Here is a 15,669-nt window from a genome sequence, read left to right on the forward strand (position 1 = left end):
TCATACATTTCTACCACTAAGAATTCATACTACTGCTTTCCTTTGGAAGAGTTTTAGAGGAGGATTATTAATAACAGTATGGATTTTTAAAGAATTCTCTAGTTTATGATTTTAAAAGGTTCAAATTTTGACCACTTGGAGCCAAATCCAAAGATTAGCAAAACTGACAATATGATAGAAACACTGTGGGGATTTAAAATCAGTCCTCAAACCCATGCAAACCAAATTAGGTCAGATAAGCAACAAAACAAGAAGTCCAAAGGCAGAGACTTAATAGGTAAACGCAATGTATAAACCCTGAGAGGACCCTTAATTTGAAAAATCAAACAGCTAGAAAGATGTTACTAGGAGGACAACTGGGAAAATTTTGAGTATGGTCTGTATATTAGTGAACATAAATAATGGTATTATATATCAATGTTAAATTTTCTAAGTATGATGATTTCCGTGAGGGAACGAAGGATTAATGCCTTTGTACTTAAGAGGTACGTACTCAAGTATTAGGAAGAAAGTGTTACAGTGAGAGCAGTCAATGTTTTTTTTTTTTTTTTTGCGGTATGCGGGCCTCTCAGTGTTGTGGCCTCTCCCATTGCAGAGCACAGGCTCTGGACGCACAGGCTCAGCGGCCATGGCTCACGGGCCCAGCCGCTCCGCGGCATGTGGGATCTTCCCGGACCAGGGCACGAACCCGTGTCCCCTGCATCGGCAGGCGGACTCTCAACCACTGCGCCACCAGGAAAGCCCTGAGCAGTCAATTCTTAAATGGCTCCAGGAAAAAAAAAAAAAAAAAAAGTACGTGTGAGTGTGAATATGTCTATGTGTGTGCATGTGTGTGCATGCGTGCATGTGTGTGTTACACAGAGAGGGAAATGAGTTTACTCCTAAAAGTTAGGTAAGGGTGGGGAGAAGCCTTTAAAAAGAGACCAGTAGGTTAAAAAAAACCCACAGAAAACCCTTAATCTTTAATTAGAGTTAAAAGAAGTATAGGTTCTGAAACAGCAGGGAAAAGAAAAGTCTTTAACAGATCAACAAGAAAGTAAGGATGAAGAATAAATGGAGAACAAAATAAGGAAGAGGAATAAATGAAACTAACAATTTGGGAGCACTCAGTCACTAGCCAAGCTCTCTCAATTACCGCTTAACAATGTTAACTTATTTTCTCTTTGTTATTATTTTTGTTTTGTCCTTTTTAGGAGGAACAGATAAGGAAGATAGTCACTTGCTCAAGGTCACAAAAACTAACAAGAGGTGGGGTCAGCAGTTGACCTCTGGTTTGTTCTGACATACCTGGTGCTTTGTAAATGAATTAGAAAATCTAGATTCCAGTTCTCTCAGTAACTTGTGGTAGTACTTTTCGTGCTTAACTTATACACATGTGAAATTACCAAAATGCACGTTTACTCAACAGAAATAAAGGATACAAACCCCATGCTTCTCAAAAGTTCAATGAAAATAAAAAACTACCATGATCAGTAGTTTATCATATGAAAAATTTTATTTTTCTGCTATTTACTGGGTTGGCCAAAAAGTTCGTTTGGTTAATGAATATGTTGCTCAATAAAGTTCTTGGTGAAAACCGAACAAACTTTTTGGCCAACCTGATATTTTTGTTAATGATCAACTGCAAAAAGTACTTGAGAAAAGGAACATAATAGATTCAGAGGAAATAAAGAAAAATACATTCTTATTCTAAAACCTTAAATAAACTTAGAACTGTCTTAATGCTTTAGCTCAAATGGTACTTACACAGAATACATTTATTTTTAACAAACACAATTTTGGCTTACCTTTTTAATAGGTGATGTAGGTGTTGCTTGACCAGATGACACAGTAGGTGTTGTAACAGCTACAGGAGCTGCTTGAGTACTAGAAGTATTGGCATTAGTTACAGAAGCCATGGATTTTGTCTTATCTTTAGGGAAAGGAAAAGGAAAAAAAAACACCAAGAGTCATGATTCTAGATGAATTCCGTTTCAATGGTATTGAAAACAGCATTTTATACTGTATTTTTGCTTAAGGTTTTGTTAACTCAGTCTTTTCCCACTATTATCCCTTTTAACAAGTGACATTTTCAACGAGTTTCTAGAAATGTCTCAATAGGTATGAGACTTAAATAAGAACACGACACACAACCAGACCTTTAAGAATAAAAAGCACAAATAAAATATGACTATATGACTTGTGTACTTTTAACACTATGGAAAATTTTAAGTTTTAAATTAATATTTAAAACTTGAATACACGAATACAACGTAACTTCAAAAAATGCAAGAGCTATGCAGTTTTCCAATGAATAAACAACTTACATTGCTTATCTAAAACTTATAGCTCTTCTTTATTCTAGGAAATCTAAACGTGCTCTTTGTCGATAATGACTTATATTCCTGTCAAACAGTATGCTTAAATGTCACAAAGAGCATTCCTTCTCACCCCCCAAAAATCTAGAGTTAAATGGGCACAATATCAGCTAAATTAGGTTAAATCTCTTCTCACAATGTATCAAGACAATTTCCAACTAGTAATTGATCACTTAGAAAAAGATTTTTGAAATATTAGAAAAAAATCAATATGATGCTAGCAAAAATTCAAAGACTGTATTTGAACACATAAACTGGCCTTTAGCAAAAGTCACATATAAATTTAAACCTTTAAATTAACTGTAATTTATAAATGGGCTAGAAAAGTTCACTTTTCAAATGGTCAAAAGTCATTTTATCCAGTTTTAAAATGTTCCTTTGGTTTCAAAATGGGACAGGACAGGTATCTTTCGATACTTTTGTGAAGAAGTATACTGCTTTTAAAGCCCTATGAGATAATCATTTTCATTATACTACCTCTCTCCCTTCTTTAGGTCAGTTTTGCAAAGAATCTTCCACCATAAATTACCATTATGAGTAAGTAGACAACATTAACAAATCCTTATCTTTAGGGCAAATACAAACTTCCCACTAATAATTCTGAATTTGCAATGATTCATTGAGTCCTATTTGTGACTAAGAAAACATCTGTAAGATGTTAATAGGGTGAAAAGCATAATCTTAAACTGTATCAAAAGACAAGGCCAAACTGGCATATTTAAAAATCACTATAACCACAGCTTTTCAAATAAACTGAATGAGCGAAACTCAGTCTAATAAACGTTTTTCTTGTTGTTAAATCCCTCTTTTCATTCAACAGAAGCTAAGCCTATTCAGCACAGTTAAGTACAAATCATGTATACTCTAATTAGACCATCCTCCTGGAAAACAATCCATCCAACCGGAGAGAGTAATTCAACAAATATTTATTAAGTGTCTGATACCTCAAGTACTGTCCTAGGCACTGGGGATATGTATCAGTCAATGAAAGGACAAAATATCTTAACTGCATAAAGCTTACAGTCTAGTAGGAAAAATAAGTAATAAACTAAAGCTCAACATGTGTTTTTTTCATTTTATTTTCTCCTTCTCCCCCTATTTTCTCCAGGTTTAAAATTTTTTTATATTATTGAAATCTATACATTAAAGAATGTATATGCACGTATGCAAACATTTATGTTTGGTTTAAGAATAATAATTAAACAAACCTCAGGTGTCCACCATCTAACTTAAGTAAACATTATCAGTGTTACTGAAGCCCTTTCTATCCATTTGATTTCAATGAAGAATAAAAACTTCATGTCCTAGAGAAAAAAAAAGAAAAAACCTAAAAGCAAAACTATGCTTCCCTATTCTCATTCCTTCAACTACCTCTGAAAAATTTATATATCATTTGGAAGGAAATTAAACTTTTGGTTGGGTTCCTATTTTCAATCTGATTTATAAGAAACTGATTAAAAAATGGTTTGGAAAATATTTTATGAAAGAAAATTCAGCAAAATAGTTATTTAACATAAAACAGTTTCCCAAGGAAATAACCTTACAAAAAGAAAAAAGAAACAGTTTAGAAATTGTCAGATCAAGCTATACCTCTACAGGGAAATGGCTGCTTTCTCAAGCTTGCCAAATAAAGTATGATAAAGCCTTGTTGATATTAAAAGAGTGAGAGAGAAGGAACCACACAGCATTTACATGGATTAATTCTTGAGATAGAGTTAAATTTTCCTGGCACAACTGGCTACTAGCAACAGGAAGAACAAAATTATCAAGTACAATGCTTCAGAGGAACATTTAAAGTTAGCGCACTGAGAAGAGATTGGTATGCTTAAAGTCCAAATTGGGAAATTAATACAATACAATTTGATGGTAATTAATTCTATTCATACTTATAGAAGAGTTTAAAGAACTATCCAGATAGCCTAGTCCAATACTTCTCATTCTACAAGCAAGGAAATTTCAACCAAAGGTCAGGAGACTTGCCAGTTAGTGGCAAGACTGGCCTAAATCTGAAGTCTTTTTTTGTTTTAAATAGCTCCCTGGTGCCTAATACTGAACAGTGAACTGTATAGAAGGGACCAATTAAGAAAAAATAGGTAGAAGAATCTCAGGAATCTCTGTGAGATATCTGGACTTCCAGTTCTTGAATTCTACTACATGAGCTAGGAGATCTGGGTGCTGGTCCTGGCTTTCATGTGCACATGTGCATATAGTTTAATTTGTAATGATATATTTTACTAGAGACTGGGGGCCAAGGCATGTCTCACACAGAGGAGATTAACTACATAAAAATAACTTTAAATACTTGCAAAAGTATCTGAGTCAATTTAAATTTCAATGATATCATTTCATCTTTCAAATGAACTGAACAAATTTAACTGAATGTTATTAGATAAGCATGTACATTAATCTTATTTAAATTAGTAGACTTTAATTTTATACAATTATTACATGAAAATTAACATTCATTACAAAGCAATTGATTGTTATATAATATCCATGTAAAGCAGGTATTATTACCCTGATTTTACAGAGAAATCAGAGATTAAATAACTTACCCACATCTACAGTTACATGCATGAATCAGTCCATGTTCTTGAACACTGTACATGCTGATTCTCATATAATTTGTTTTTATAGTTAGAAATATTTTAATTAGCATGTTATACAAATAAATTATAATATTCAATGACTACCTGTTGTTCTACTGCCAATTTTACCTATATTACTGTGTCATCAAGGCAAAAGATATGCTGACTCACCTGATCAGCAGTGTCACAGCAATAAATAAAAAATTAAATCCCTAAGTGACTAGAATCTAGTCATTCATAAATTTCAAAAACTCTTTGTGTATTTCCAAAAAATAATTTACTTGTAGGATTAGTAAGCTTCAAGAAAATAAAGGAATCCATAACACATCACCTGGCAACAAAGCTAGCCTGTGCCCATTTAGCAATATCTTGTTTTTAATGGGAAATAGAATTATCAGTACGTTCCTTGACATGTTTATTTAGTAAACTTTAGCTTCTCACATTTTCTTAGAAAAAATATTTTATTGAGTGAGTAAAAAACCTGATTCAAAACTGTTGCTGTTGTGTCTAGAGGAAATATGGGAGTCCAAGAAATTCTAGGGCTCCATTTGTGTTTACTAATGATCACCAAACTGGTCCTGATAATGATGACAGTTTTTTCATTGATAAAAACCTTAATGAAAATGAAATACCTTTTCTGATAAATACGTTAAAATGCCAAAATGCCAGGTTATACAACTCAAAGATAGCAATCCTGGAATCTTGTGCTCTCAGAAGGTTTTTTTTTTGGTTTTGTTTTTCTTAAGATTTTTTTGATGTGGACCATTTTTAAAGTCTTCATTGCATTTGTTACAATATCGCTTCTGTTTTATGTTTTGGGTTTTTTTTTGGCTGTGAGGCATGTGGGATCCTAGCTCCCCAACCATGGATTGAACCCGCACCCCCTGCAGTGGAAGGCAAAGTCCCAACCACTGGACCACCAGGGAAGTCCCTCTTCAGAAGTCTGAGTGATTAGCCGATACAGAATAAAAGCAATTCAGTAAACAAAATCTATAAAAACATGTGAGCCAGAGGGAAAAAAAAGCAGAAAACCTATCCTTGATAATAAAAAGGGAAAGAACGTAAATTGTTAATTGTTATAAAAAGGGAAAGAATGTAAATAGTAAAGCAATTTGGTAGCATCTATGAAAAGTGAAAATATGATTCAATAATCCAATGTTTAAGTATATCTATTAGAGACCCTCTTGCACATATACACAGGGAGGCAATTATAAAATGATTGCTGCAGCATTATTTATAACACAACATTGGGAATAAGGTAAATTTTTATCAAAAGGGAAATGTATTTAATGAATACTATACAGCAACTAAAAGGATAAGTTACATACATAAAGACACAGATAGATACAAACAAACCTAAAAAATACAACTTTCAAATAAAAAATGCAAGTTGCATAACAACTCCTAGGGAATAATAAAAACACAAAACAACCTTATAATTACTATATATTACTTCTGAATGTAAGATAAGAGTATAAAAATAGACTAGAAGACTCAGAAAAAAACTCATGATAGTGATTTGGGAAAGAGAAGTAGATTAGGGTTGATGGTTAAAGAAGACAATGGTAATGTTTTAATTTTATTAAAAGAAAAATTATAAGCAAATACAGCTAAATGTCAACAGCTGTTAAGTTTTGGTAGTTGGAATATGAATGTTTATTATATTATACTTTTCTGCATCTTTAAAATTGCTCAAAACAAAGTAAATTTCCCCACACCTCTACAGGAAAAAATCTTGACTCCGCCCCAGCTTTCTAAAACTTTAGTATTACTGAGGAAATATTTGGGATGCTGTTGGAGCCAGCTTCCTGTACTTTCAGGTCTCAGAAAGCAGCAGGAGCACTCTTGAGCTGCTGGGAACCCATCTAACCCTATCTGCACCATCCAAAGAGAATCTTAGAAGCCTCTTCACTTTCTTCAAACCTAAAAATATAGGTCAGTAAAATGCAGAGGTGATCAATTACCTGCCTCCAGGTAAGCAGAGAACAATAAAATCACAGCTATACTTAAATTTCTAACACTCCCTGAAAGGCAATTTACTGGCTTGGGAGGTATCTTAACAAGTAGCATGTCAGTCTGAAAAGTTTCAAAATTAAAGCCTGACCTCATCTTACTTTACACTTCATCAAAATTCACTGAAAATCCCTTTATCCTTCAAATTTTACCTGTTTCAGCTTCTGATTCTGAGTCGTCTTCCTCATCTTCTTCACTAGAGCAACTAGATTCATCTTTTTTTCCTTCTTCTTCATCATCAACCTTTTCTTGTTCCAGAGATTCAATACGGGATGCATTTTTCTCAGGCTCAATAATCAATGTCTCTTTGCTGTGAAAGGGAAAAAGCCTTGAAATAATTATAAACACAAAAGGTGAAAATACATAATGAATACATTAATTTTTCCCAGAACCACAAAATCTAATAATCATACTTGTGGCTATCATGACAACTCATTTAAAACAATAACAAAACCTACTTTAATATTTTACTTACTTTTTAAAGGTTTTCTGTGATTGATTATTGTCCATATTGGCTGTTGATTCAATCAGTGGAGATTTCTTCTCCCGTTTTTCACTATGGAGCTTTATAAAAGTTATGCAAAGGAAAATAAGAATACTATTAAAATAACATTAATGAGCAAAATACAGAATTTAAAATAATAACAAAGTAGCTTCCCAAACACTAAATGAAAACAAAACAGACAAAACAAATAAAAGATTTGTTTTACCTAAAAAGAAAAGGGCTTGGATAAAGAATAAAAAGAACTAGACAATTTAAAAGCTCCACAGAGGGGACTTCCCTGACAGTCCAGTGGTTAAGACTCTGCACATCCCCTGCAGGGGACATGGGTTCGATCCCTGGTTGGGAAACTAAGATCTGCTGTGCGGTGCAGCCAAAACAACAACAACAACAACAAAAAAACCACTCCACAAAGGACTAAGTTGGATTTGTTTTTTTAAGATCCCTCCAACTTTAGTTTACTGAAAAACCAGGGACCATTAACCATTTAGGGTGTCTGATAATATTTTACTTAAACATCTGCTTCCTAGTTATGTTAACTCCTTGCTTATCTAGCGTATGCTATTTTAGAAATCTGAGATTTTATAGTCTCCACCCTCTAAGCAAACTTTTTTATGAAATTACAAAAAGATACTATTATTGAGAACATACACATTATAGAAGTATTCATTTTGGGAAAGGGATGCTAGAGAAATGGGGATAAGCAACACAAAAGGCTAAAAAAAACCCCACCACTACCCCTTTATTCTCATTCACTGTCATTTAATTTGATCGCTAGGAATAACTTAAAACCAAACAGTACAAAACATCACAAGAATACTTTTTCAGCTGTCTAAGATTCAAAGTTATTAAGAGAATTCACTAATAGAGACAATTTTTAGACAATCATCAAACATACCAGATTTTGTTTCTTTTGCAACTCTTCTAAATATCCTAAAATGTCTTCATCTGCTACATCAAAGGCTGTCTGGCCCTACGCAGGAAACAAGAGGGTTGGTGATAATAAAAAAAATCAATAAATTATAAAATGCCTTCGGTGATTCTGTATGATTATACAGAAAGAAGTTAGATAACATTTTTAATGGTAGGTATAAAACATGGTACATATGACTTGAAGGAGATGTATGAGAAATCCCTGTGAGAGATAAGCAGCTGATATACCTCCCCTTACTTTTTTTGGTAACAGCTTTATTGATCTATAATTCACATACAAGTCACCCATTTTAAAGTATGCAATTCAATGGTTTTAGTATAGTCACAGAGTTTTACAACCATCGCCACAATCAATTTTAGAACATTTTCATCACCCCAAAAAGAAATGACATACCCATTAGCCATCCCCTCTCCACTCCCCCTCCCCCTGTCTGAGGCAACCACTAATATACTTTCTGTCACTACAGACTTGCCTATTCCAGACATTTCATATAAATGGAATCATACAATATATGGTCCTTTGTGACTGGCTTCTTTCACTTTGCAAACTGTTTTCAAGGTTCATCCATATTGTAGCATGTATCTACTTCATTCTTTTTTATTGCTGAATAATATTCCATTGCATGATCTACCACCTTTTGCTAATCTCTTCACCAGATGATGGACATCTGCTTTTCCTTTCTGGTACACAATCAATAATACTGCTATGAACATTTGTGTATAAGCTTTTGTGTGGACATCTGTTTTAATTTTCTTGGGTATATAGTTATGAGTGGAATTACTGGGTCATGTGGTAACTCCAAGTTTAACCTTTTTGAGATCTTATTTCTACTTTACCGCCATAAAAATTAATTATAAATTCTTAGTAGAGTAATAAAATAAACATATGTATTTCTAAACTACTTAAAAGTTCAGCCAGCCACAGGTATGACTTAGTTTCAAAAAGTAGTCCAGGTGAACATCTGTCAATCTATTTTTATTCATAGTGGAAAAGAAAATTTCAAAGAGCTGTTGACCAAAAATAGTAAGGATTTTTCCTGCTGCCAGCTTAGTCCTTATAATAACCCTACTGGTACAAGTCTCCAGAATGCCAGAAAGTTCATTATTTAGAATATAGTCTACCTTATATGCATGCAAAATTTCTTAATTTATGAATTTCTAAGAATATAATATCAATGGAAGCACCCAAATCTACTCGACACATATGGTAATACTATTACAGAAAGAGTAATAATTCTTTGTCGAACAAGGCCAAATCACCTCATAAGTAGCTGGAAAAGACTTAATAATAAAAATGAATAAATGATTCACAAAATGTTTTACACAGTTAATAAACCTTAATAGAATTAAATAATTTATATTCTCATAACATTTTTTAGACTAAAACTATATTTCTAGAAGTTGAAATATTTAAAGTACATTTGAAAGGCCTACCACTTTGTTGACCATCTCCATATCACACAGACTGTCCACTAAAATTCGACATGCTTCTTCTTTACCCCAATGAGCTGCAGCATGAAGAGGTGTCCAGCCATCATAATCTTTAATATTAACATCATAGCCTGCCTGTATTAAAAGTCTAAACAAATTACAGTGAATTACATCATCATTAAAATCTAGAAATGACTGGACATAATTAACAGCTATATACCATGCAAGTTAACAAAAATTTGCAATATATTTCTTTTCATAGTTCAGAATCCCTCCTCCCCTCAACAAATTAACTAGGACAAAAGAATTCTCAGAAAACACTGGCATAGAGGATCTTGAGTTACTGCCATAATAATGAATTCAGTTTTAATTAATTCCTAATGACTATGAGTCTTATGGTTTGGTATGACACTGATTAATTCTTGTTAATATGTTTCTAACTGAAAATTTTGCAGAAGAGTCTATAATTTTTCAAAACTATTGGATCAATTTGTATGTTAAACTGATTTATTGTAGGGAATGTCTTCAAGTGTCCATATGATATATCATCTCAAGCTGAACATGTTCTAAAAATATACTGGGATCAAACAAAGTTATTTGTAGTGTCATTGTTGCCTTGTGGTTAAGGAACTGGTTTGTGAAAGCCTTCATGAACCTTTATGATCTACCATTGGAAATTTTCATAGGAAAATGACTGTTAGAAACAAAACAAAGCAAAACAAATATTCCGAGGGGTCGAGTCTACTTTTCTGTAGCAGTAGAAAGCAGATATTCTAATCAACAAAGCTAGAAAACAGGAATACATTTTAATACAATGAAAAGAGTTGCATAAATGTTAGTATGCCCTTATAACTGTATACTGACAACAACCTTTATTTTATTTAGAAATTAAGCTCACAGAGAGCAAAGAATGGGTCTATAAATTGCACACAGCACAGCGCCACACACAAAGGCGAACACTAAATACTTTATAACTCAAATCTGGTTAACCTTAACCTTACTTTCCAAGATGCTGACCTTGAGAAGGGCTTCTTTTTACCTACAGGAGGTGGTAGTGATAGCTAATATATAAGCATTTATTTATGTTTCAAGAACTGATCCCCTATTTCCTAACAATATCTAAAGCAGATGTTTTTAATTATGGCTCCATAGCAGAACCATCTGAAAAACTTGCTATTAAAAAAACAAAAAAAAGTTTTCCCAGCTCCACCCCAGTTCCACTGAATTAATCAGTATCTTGGGAGATGGGCCCTGTCAATCTGTACTTTTAATAAGTTCTGCATATGATCTCACATCACTGCCTGTCTCCTGCCTGCAGATCAACATTTAAGAGCCAGTGATCTAAAAAACACGCTAATAGATATAAGTCACAAGATTTAAGTTAAAAAAATATGGCAACTAACATAAATATTATCAGATACTTTATTAATAGAGACAGAAATAATACTGGAAGATAATAAAAATATACCCCCAATAGGAAATATGAACTATAATAATGTTAAATATCCTGAGCAATACAAAATTCTAAGTACTTGAGAGTCTGTGCGGAGAGAAAGGTAGACACACACACCCCGCCCCCCAAACATAAGGCTCTCTATATGCCAGGCCATGCAAGGATACTCAAAAAAATAAGACAGTATTTATTATGCTCAAGGAACTTCTAATGGAGGACAAAAGTTAAGTAAAACAACAATCAACCCTCACAGACAGGTTCTATGATGAAGCTGCAATAGGAGTACAGAACTGAAAAGCATAAAAATCAACTGAAAGGGGTTGTGTGTGTTTGGGGGGAGGGGGTAAGTGGGGAGACAGTTACATTTGAAATGGATCTCTTCTATTTATTTTTGATTTAATATTTTCTTTCCTAAGTAAAATATTCACAAATTTCAAAACTAAAAAAGAATAAATGGCTAGATAGCAAAGTCACTTTCCCACTGCTGACCTTTAGCCAACCAGTTTCCCTGCCCCAGAGATAACCATACTACTACTTTTGATTAGATCCTTACAGAGAGATTTTATGCATATATAAATAAATACAACTTAAAGTTTTAAAACATAAACACAAATGAGGCATAGTTCTTAACACATCCTAGTGCTCTTTCCATATCTATAAGCAGTGTTTTAATCACTATAGAGTACTCTAGTGAAAGGATGTATCATGATCTATGCAACCATTCTCCTACTCCAATTACAAACAATGCTGCTAGCACATACCTATTTCCTATGTGAGTGAGAATATCTGTAAAAAAAATTCCTAGGGATTTCCCTGGTGGCACAGTGGTTAAGAATATGCCTGCCAATGCAGGGGACATGGGTTCGAGCCCTGGTCCAGGAAGATCCCACATGCTGCAGAGCAACTAAGCCTGTGCACCACAACTACTGAAGCTTGCGCTCTACAGCCCCTGCTCTGAAACAAGAGAAGCCACAGCAGTGAGAAGCCCGTGCACCGCACAGAAGAGTAGCTCCTGCTCGCTGCAACTAGAGAAAGCCCGCGCGCAGCATCAAAGACCCAACGCAGCCAAAAATAAAATAAATAAATTAAAAAAAAAACAATTCCTAGAGATAGTGCTGCTAAGCCAAAGAATAACTGTTACTTCGATAAAATTTGCTCAATAGTCATTTATACTTCCACCAATAATGTAAGAGAGTGCCTTTCCCCAAATTTGCCAACAGTGTGCCAAACATTTTGATCTTTGCCAATATGATAGATGAAAAATGATAATTCACTGTAGCTTTATCTGCACTTATTATGAATGAAGTTGAGCATTTTTTTTTTTGAGCATTTTTTTTTCATGGGCTTAAGAGCCTTGAACTGAGTCAAAGGATAGAAAGGAACTTGCTTCCAAGTTGAAGAGATGGTGAATGAAGGTATCTAGATAGAAACAAGAGTAGGCATTAAGGCATCATGAAAGAACTTCAAGTAGATATACACAGCTGGAATCATGCATGCCTGAGGAGCAGTGGTAGCAGCTTAGCTTGAAAGAGGAACCAATGGCCAGATGACTAATGGTCTTATGTGCTAAGCTGAGGAGTTTAAAATTCATCCCAATTCCTGCTGAGAATCTTAATAAAGGATTTTAAGAGCCTGGACAACTGAATTACAAAGACCACTTGGAAGCAGTCTAGAAATCTATTTTACAGTGCAATCCAGTACTCATATATATGTTTATAGAAACAAGAATTTTAAGAAACAAAATACCTTTACCATATGCAATACTCTTTGATATTTTCGATTTTTTCTTTTTAAATGCTGTTCACAGCTCACTAAGTTCATTTCATGACCCACTCTGATGGGGTTTGAAAGTCTGAAAAGTTTTGGATTAGAGAGAAACAGATGGGACAAGGAAACTAATTACAACTTAACTGTAGCGGCTTCCCTGGTGGCGCAGTGGTTAAGAATCCGCCTGCCAACGCAGGGGACACAGGTTCGAGCCTTGGTCCGGGAAGATCCCACATGCTGCAGAGCAGCTAAGCCCATGCACCACAACTACTGAGCCTGTGCTCTAGAGCCTGCGTGCCACAACTACTGAAGCCCACATGCCTAAAGCCAGTGTTAAGCAACAAGAGAAGCCAGTGCAGTGAGAAGCCTGTGCACTGCAATAAAGAGTAGCCCCTGCTCACCGCAACTAGAGAAAGCCCGTGTGCAGCAACGAAGACCCAACACAGCCAAAAGTAAATAAATAAATTAATTAAAAAAAAAGTTAACTGTACTATTCTAGGAGAAGGCTTAAATTACTGAAGTGAGTAGGGATTGAAATAGGAGGAAACCCGGAATAACTGACCCACTTAAACTTCTTCACTGTTTTTACTGAGGAGAGGGAATAAGGAGAAGGGACTGATATAAGAAACCAAAGTGGAACAAAGGTAAAATAGAGGGTGCAGTAGATTTTGCTGAGGGCCAGTCTTATTAGCCTTCACATAGATATAACAAAAGTTATGCACTGAATTGTTTTTTCCATACAGTTGCCAACACCTTTGCACTGCATGAGTAAAAACCAAAACACAAATTTATTGTGACATAAAGGAGCTTTGCCCCAAAGATATTTGTTGATCAGTATATAACCCTATATCGTCTAAGTTGCTTATGGTTTAATATTTAATATTATGCTAACAGCACTCTGAATTCCAGTGTTCATGTAGTGAAAATCTAAAACAAAATCAGATAAGTTACATGTAAATAAACAATCAGTAGGAATCAAGCTCTCAGAATTTGATAATATGTTTATACACAACATTGTTCTTAGTCTGTGTATCCAGAGCTAACCTATCTGGGAATCTCAAAGTGACTCTAATAACTTACTAGGCCAGAAGGTAACATATAATGGTTGTCTGACACTTAAATTTCACTTATTGGAAAACTGCAATGGAAGAACAGTAGAATACTCAAAATTTGAGAGTGAAAGAAAGAACTTTAGAAATAAAGCAATAACATTCAAGGTAGTTTTCTCCTTCTCCCTATAGACAGACATTAAATAACTTACAAAAGCTGTTTCAAAATAATGTTAGCAGGTATCTTAAAAAAGGAAAAGTGAAATAAAGAAAACAAATCAAAGCAGAAAAACAACTGTGAGAAGCAATACTTACTTTAAAACTTCTGTATAGCCTTTAGCGGCTGCAACATGAAGTGCTGTACCTCCAGATTTTGCATGCCGGACATCATTTATATGACCACTATTTAGCCATTGTCTTGCATCTCTAAGCATTATTCGTTCTTCTTCTTTTCGAGCTGCTTCTATATCAACCCCTGATAAAATAAAATATTTTTTTCTCTATAGTAAATGTTTTTGTTCGGAAATAAAATTATCCAAAACATTCCAAGTTTAATTGAAAATTAAAAGTGAAATTATATTTTTGAAAAATGGGCTGCTTAGAACAAGCTGGTTAAATAAAGAAATGTAGGAATACTGTAGATATTTTATTAGCATTCTCTATTGACTATTTAATTTTTGCCCTACAGTATTATTTTGGCTTTCTTTTTACCTTTTCTGCTTATTCCTTTTGTTTTTGAAGATTTGAATACTCCCCAAGGTATTCCCCATCCTTTGGTCTAAAAAAAAAGTTTGTTGTTTTAAACAATCATATGTATTTAAGTCTCAAATTTTTATCCACTGCTTTGACCAGTTCTCTGTACTTTAGCCTAGTAGGTACAAATGTTTATTGAACACTTCAACTTGGAGGTCCTGTCCTCATCTAAAATTGAATAGACCTTAAATCAGATTATTTTTCTACCAACATCCCTTTCTTTTTCCAACATAGTACATTGTTCATACCATCAGTATCAGTTTTATAATTTTAGTAAGTTATATAGATGTTTATTCATTTAAAAGCATTAAGCGCTATGCTAGGTTGAGGTGATAAGAGTGGGGAGAATTCAAAAAGGGACACGACCTTCAAAGCGCTCAACATCCTGAGAAAAAAATTAAAATAGAAATGATAATCCTGAAATTCCTCAGTGATCTCATGTTATCTTACGGCTTCAAATGCTGGTTATTTAATAAATAGCACATACCATGATGCATTTATACTCCAGGAGACAATGAGCTTATTAAAAAAGGTAAATATACTGCTTTTTTATCTTGTATCCCCACCATATGGATGGATACCTGATACAAAGTAAAAGGGATCAGTAAATGTTTACTGAATGAACGATGAATACATAAATACATGAGTAAAAAATAATTACACATACACACAACTCCTCAGCTAAGATCTCTTCTATAATTCATATCCATGTATCCAATTGGCTGGCTGGAATTTTTCATTCACTCATTCATTCAATCAATCAGTCAATATGTACTGAGTCTCTACTATATGTCAGGTACTTTACTAGGTGTTAGGGGTTTAG

At 34.1% G+C, this 15,669-nt stretch overlaps 1 protein-coding gene across 10 annotated transcripts in view; it reads right to left on the reverse strand.

The window, feature by feature from the left end:
• PPP1R12A (protein phosphatase 1 regulatory subunit 12A) overlaps positions 1 to 15,669 on the reverse strand; it is a 149,829-nt gene that overhangs the window by 49,014 nt on the left and 85,146 nt on the right. For 5 of the 10 annotated variants that reach the window (XM_089921071.1, XM_089921068.1, XM_089921067.1 and 2 more), the window contains exons 4-9: positions 14,409 to 14,568; positions 9,828 to 9,972; positions 8,359 to 8,433; positions 7,434 to 7,522; positions 7,111 to 7,286; positions 1,788 to 1,912 (exon numbers count right to left, since the gene is read on the reverse strand). In XM_089921071.1, the coding sequence (XP_089777197.1) occupies positions 1,788 to 1,912; positions 7,111 to 7,286; positions 7,434 to 7,522; positions 8,359 to 8,433; positions 9,828 to 9,972; positions 14,409 to 14,568 (770 nt within the window). Of the gene's footprint in view, positions 1 to 1,787; positions 1,913 to 7,110; positions 7,287 to 7,433; positions 7,523 to 8,358; positions 8,434 to 9,827; positions 9,973 to 14,408; positions 14,569 to 14,804; positions 14,872 to 15,669 lie in introns of all 10 variants that reach the window. The other 5 variants (XM_089921074.1, XM_089921070.1, XM_089921065.1 and 2 more) reach the window with 2 other exon arrangements.

This window comes from Delphinapterus leucas, chromosome 11 (genome assembly GCF_059928025.1).
Source record: "Delphinapterus leucas isolate spDelLeu-1000000601 "Yukka" chromosome 11, BTC_Dleu_Yukka2, whole genome shotgun sequence".
Taxonomy (NCBI): domain Eukaryota; kingdom Metazoa; phylum Chordata; class Mammalia; order Artiodactyla; family Monodontidae; genus Delphinapterus; species Delphinapterus leucas.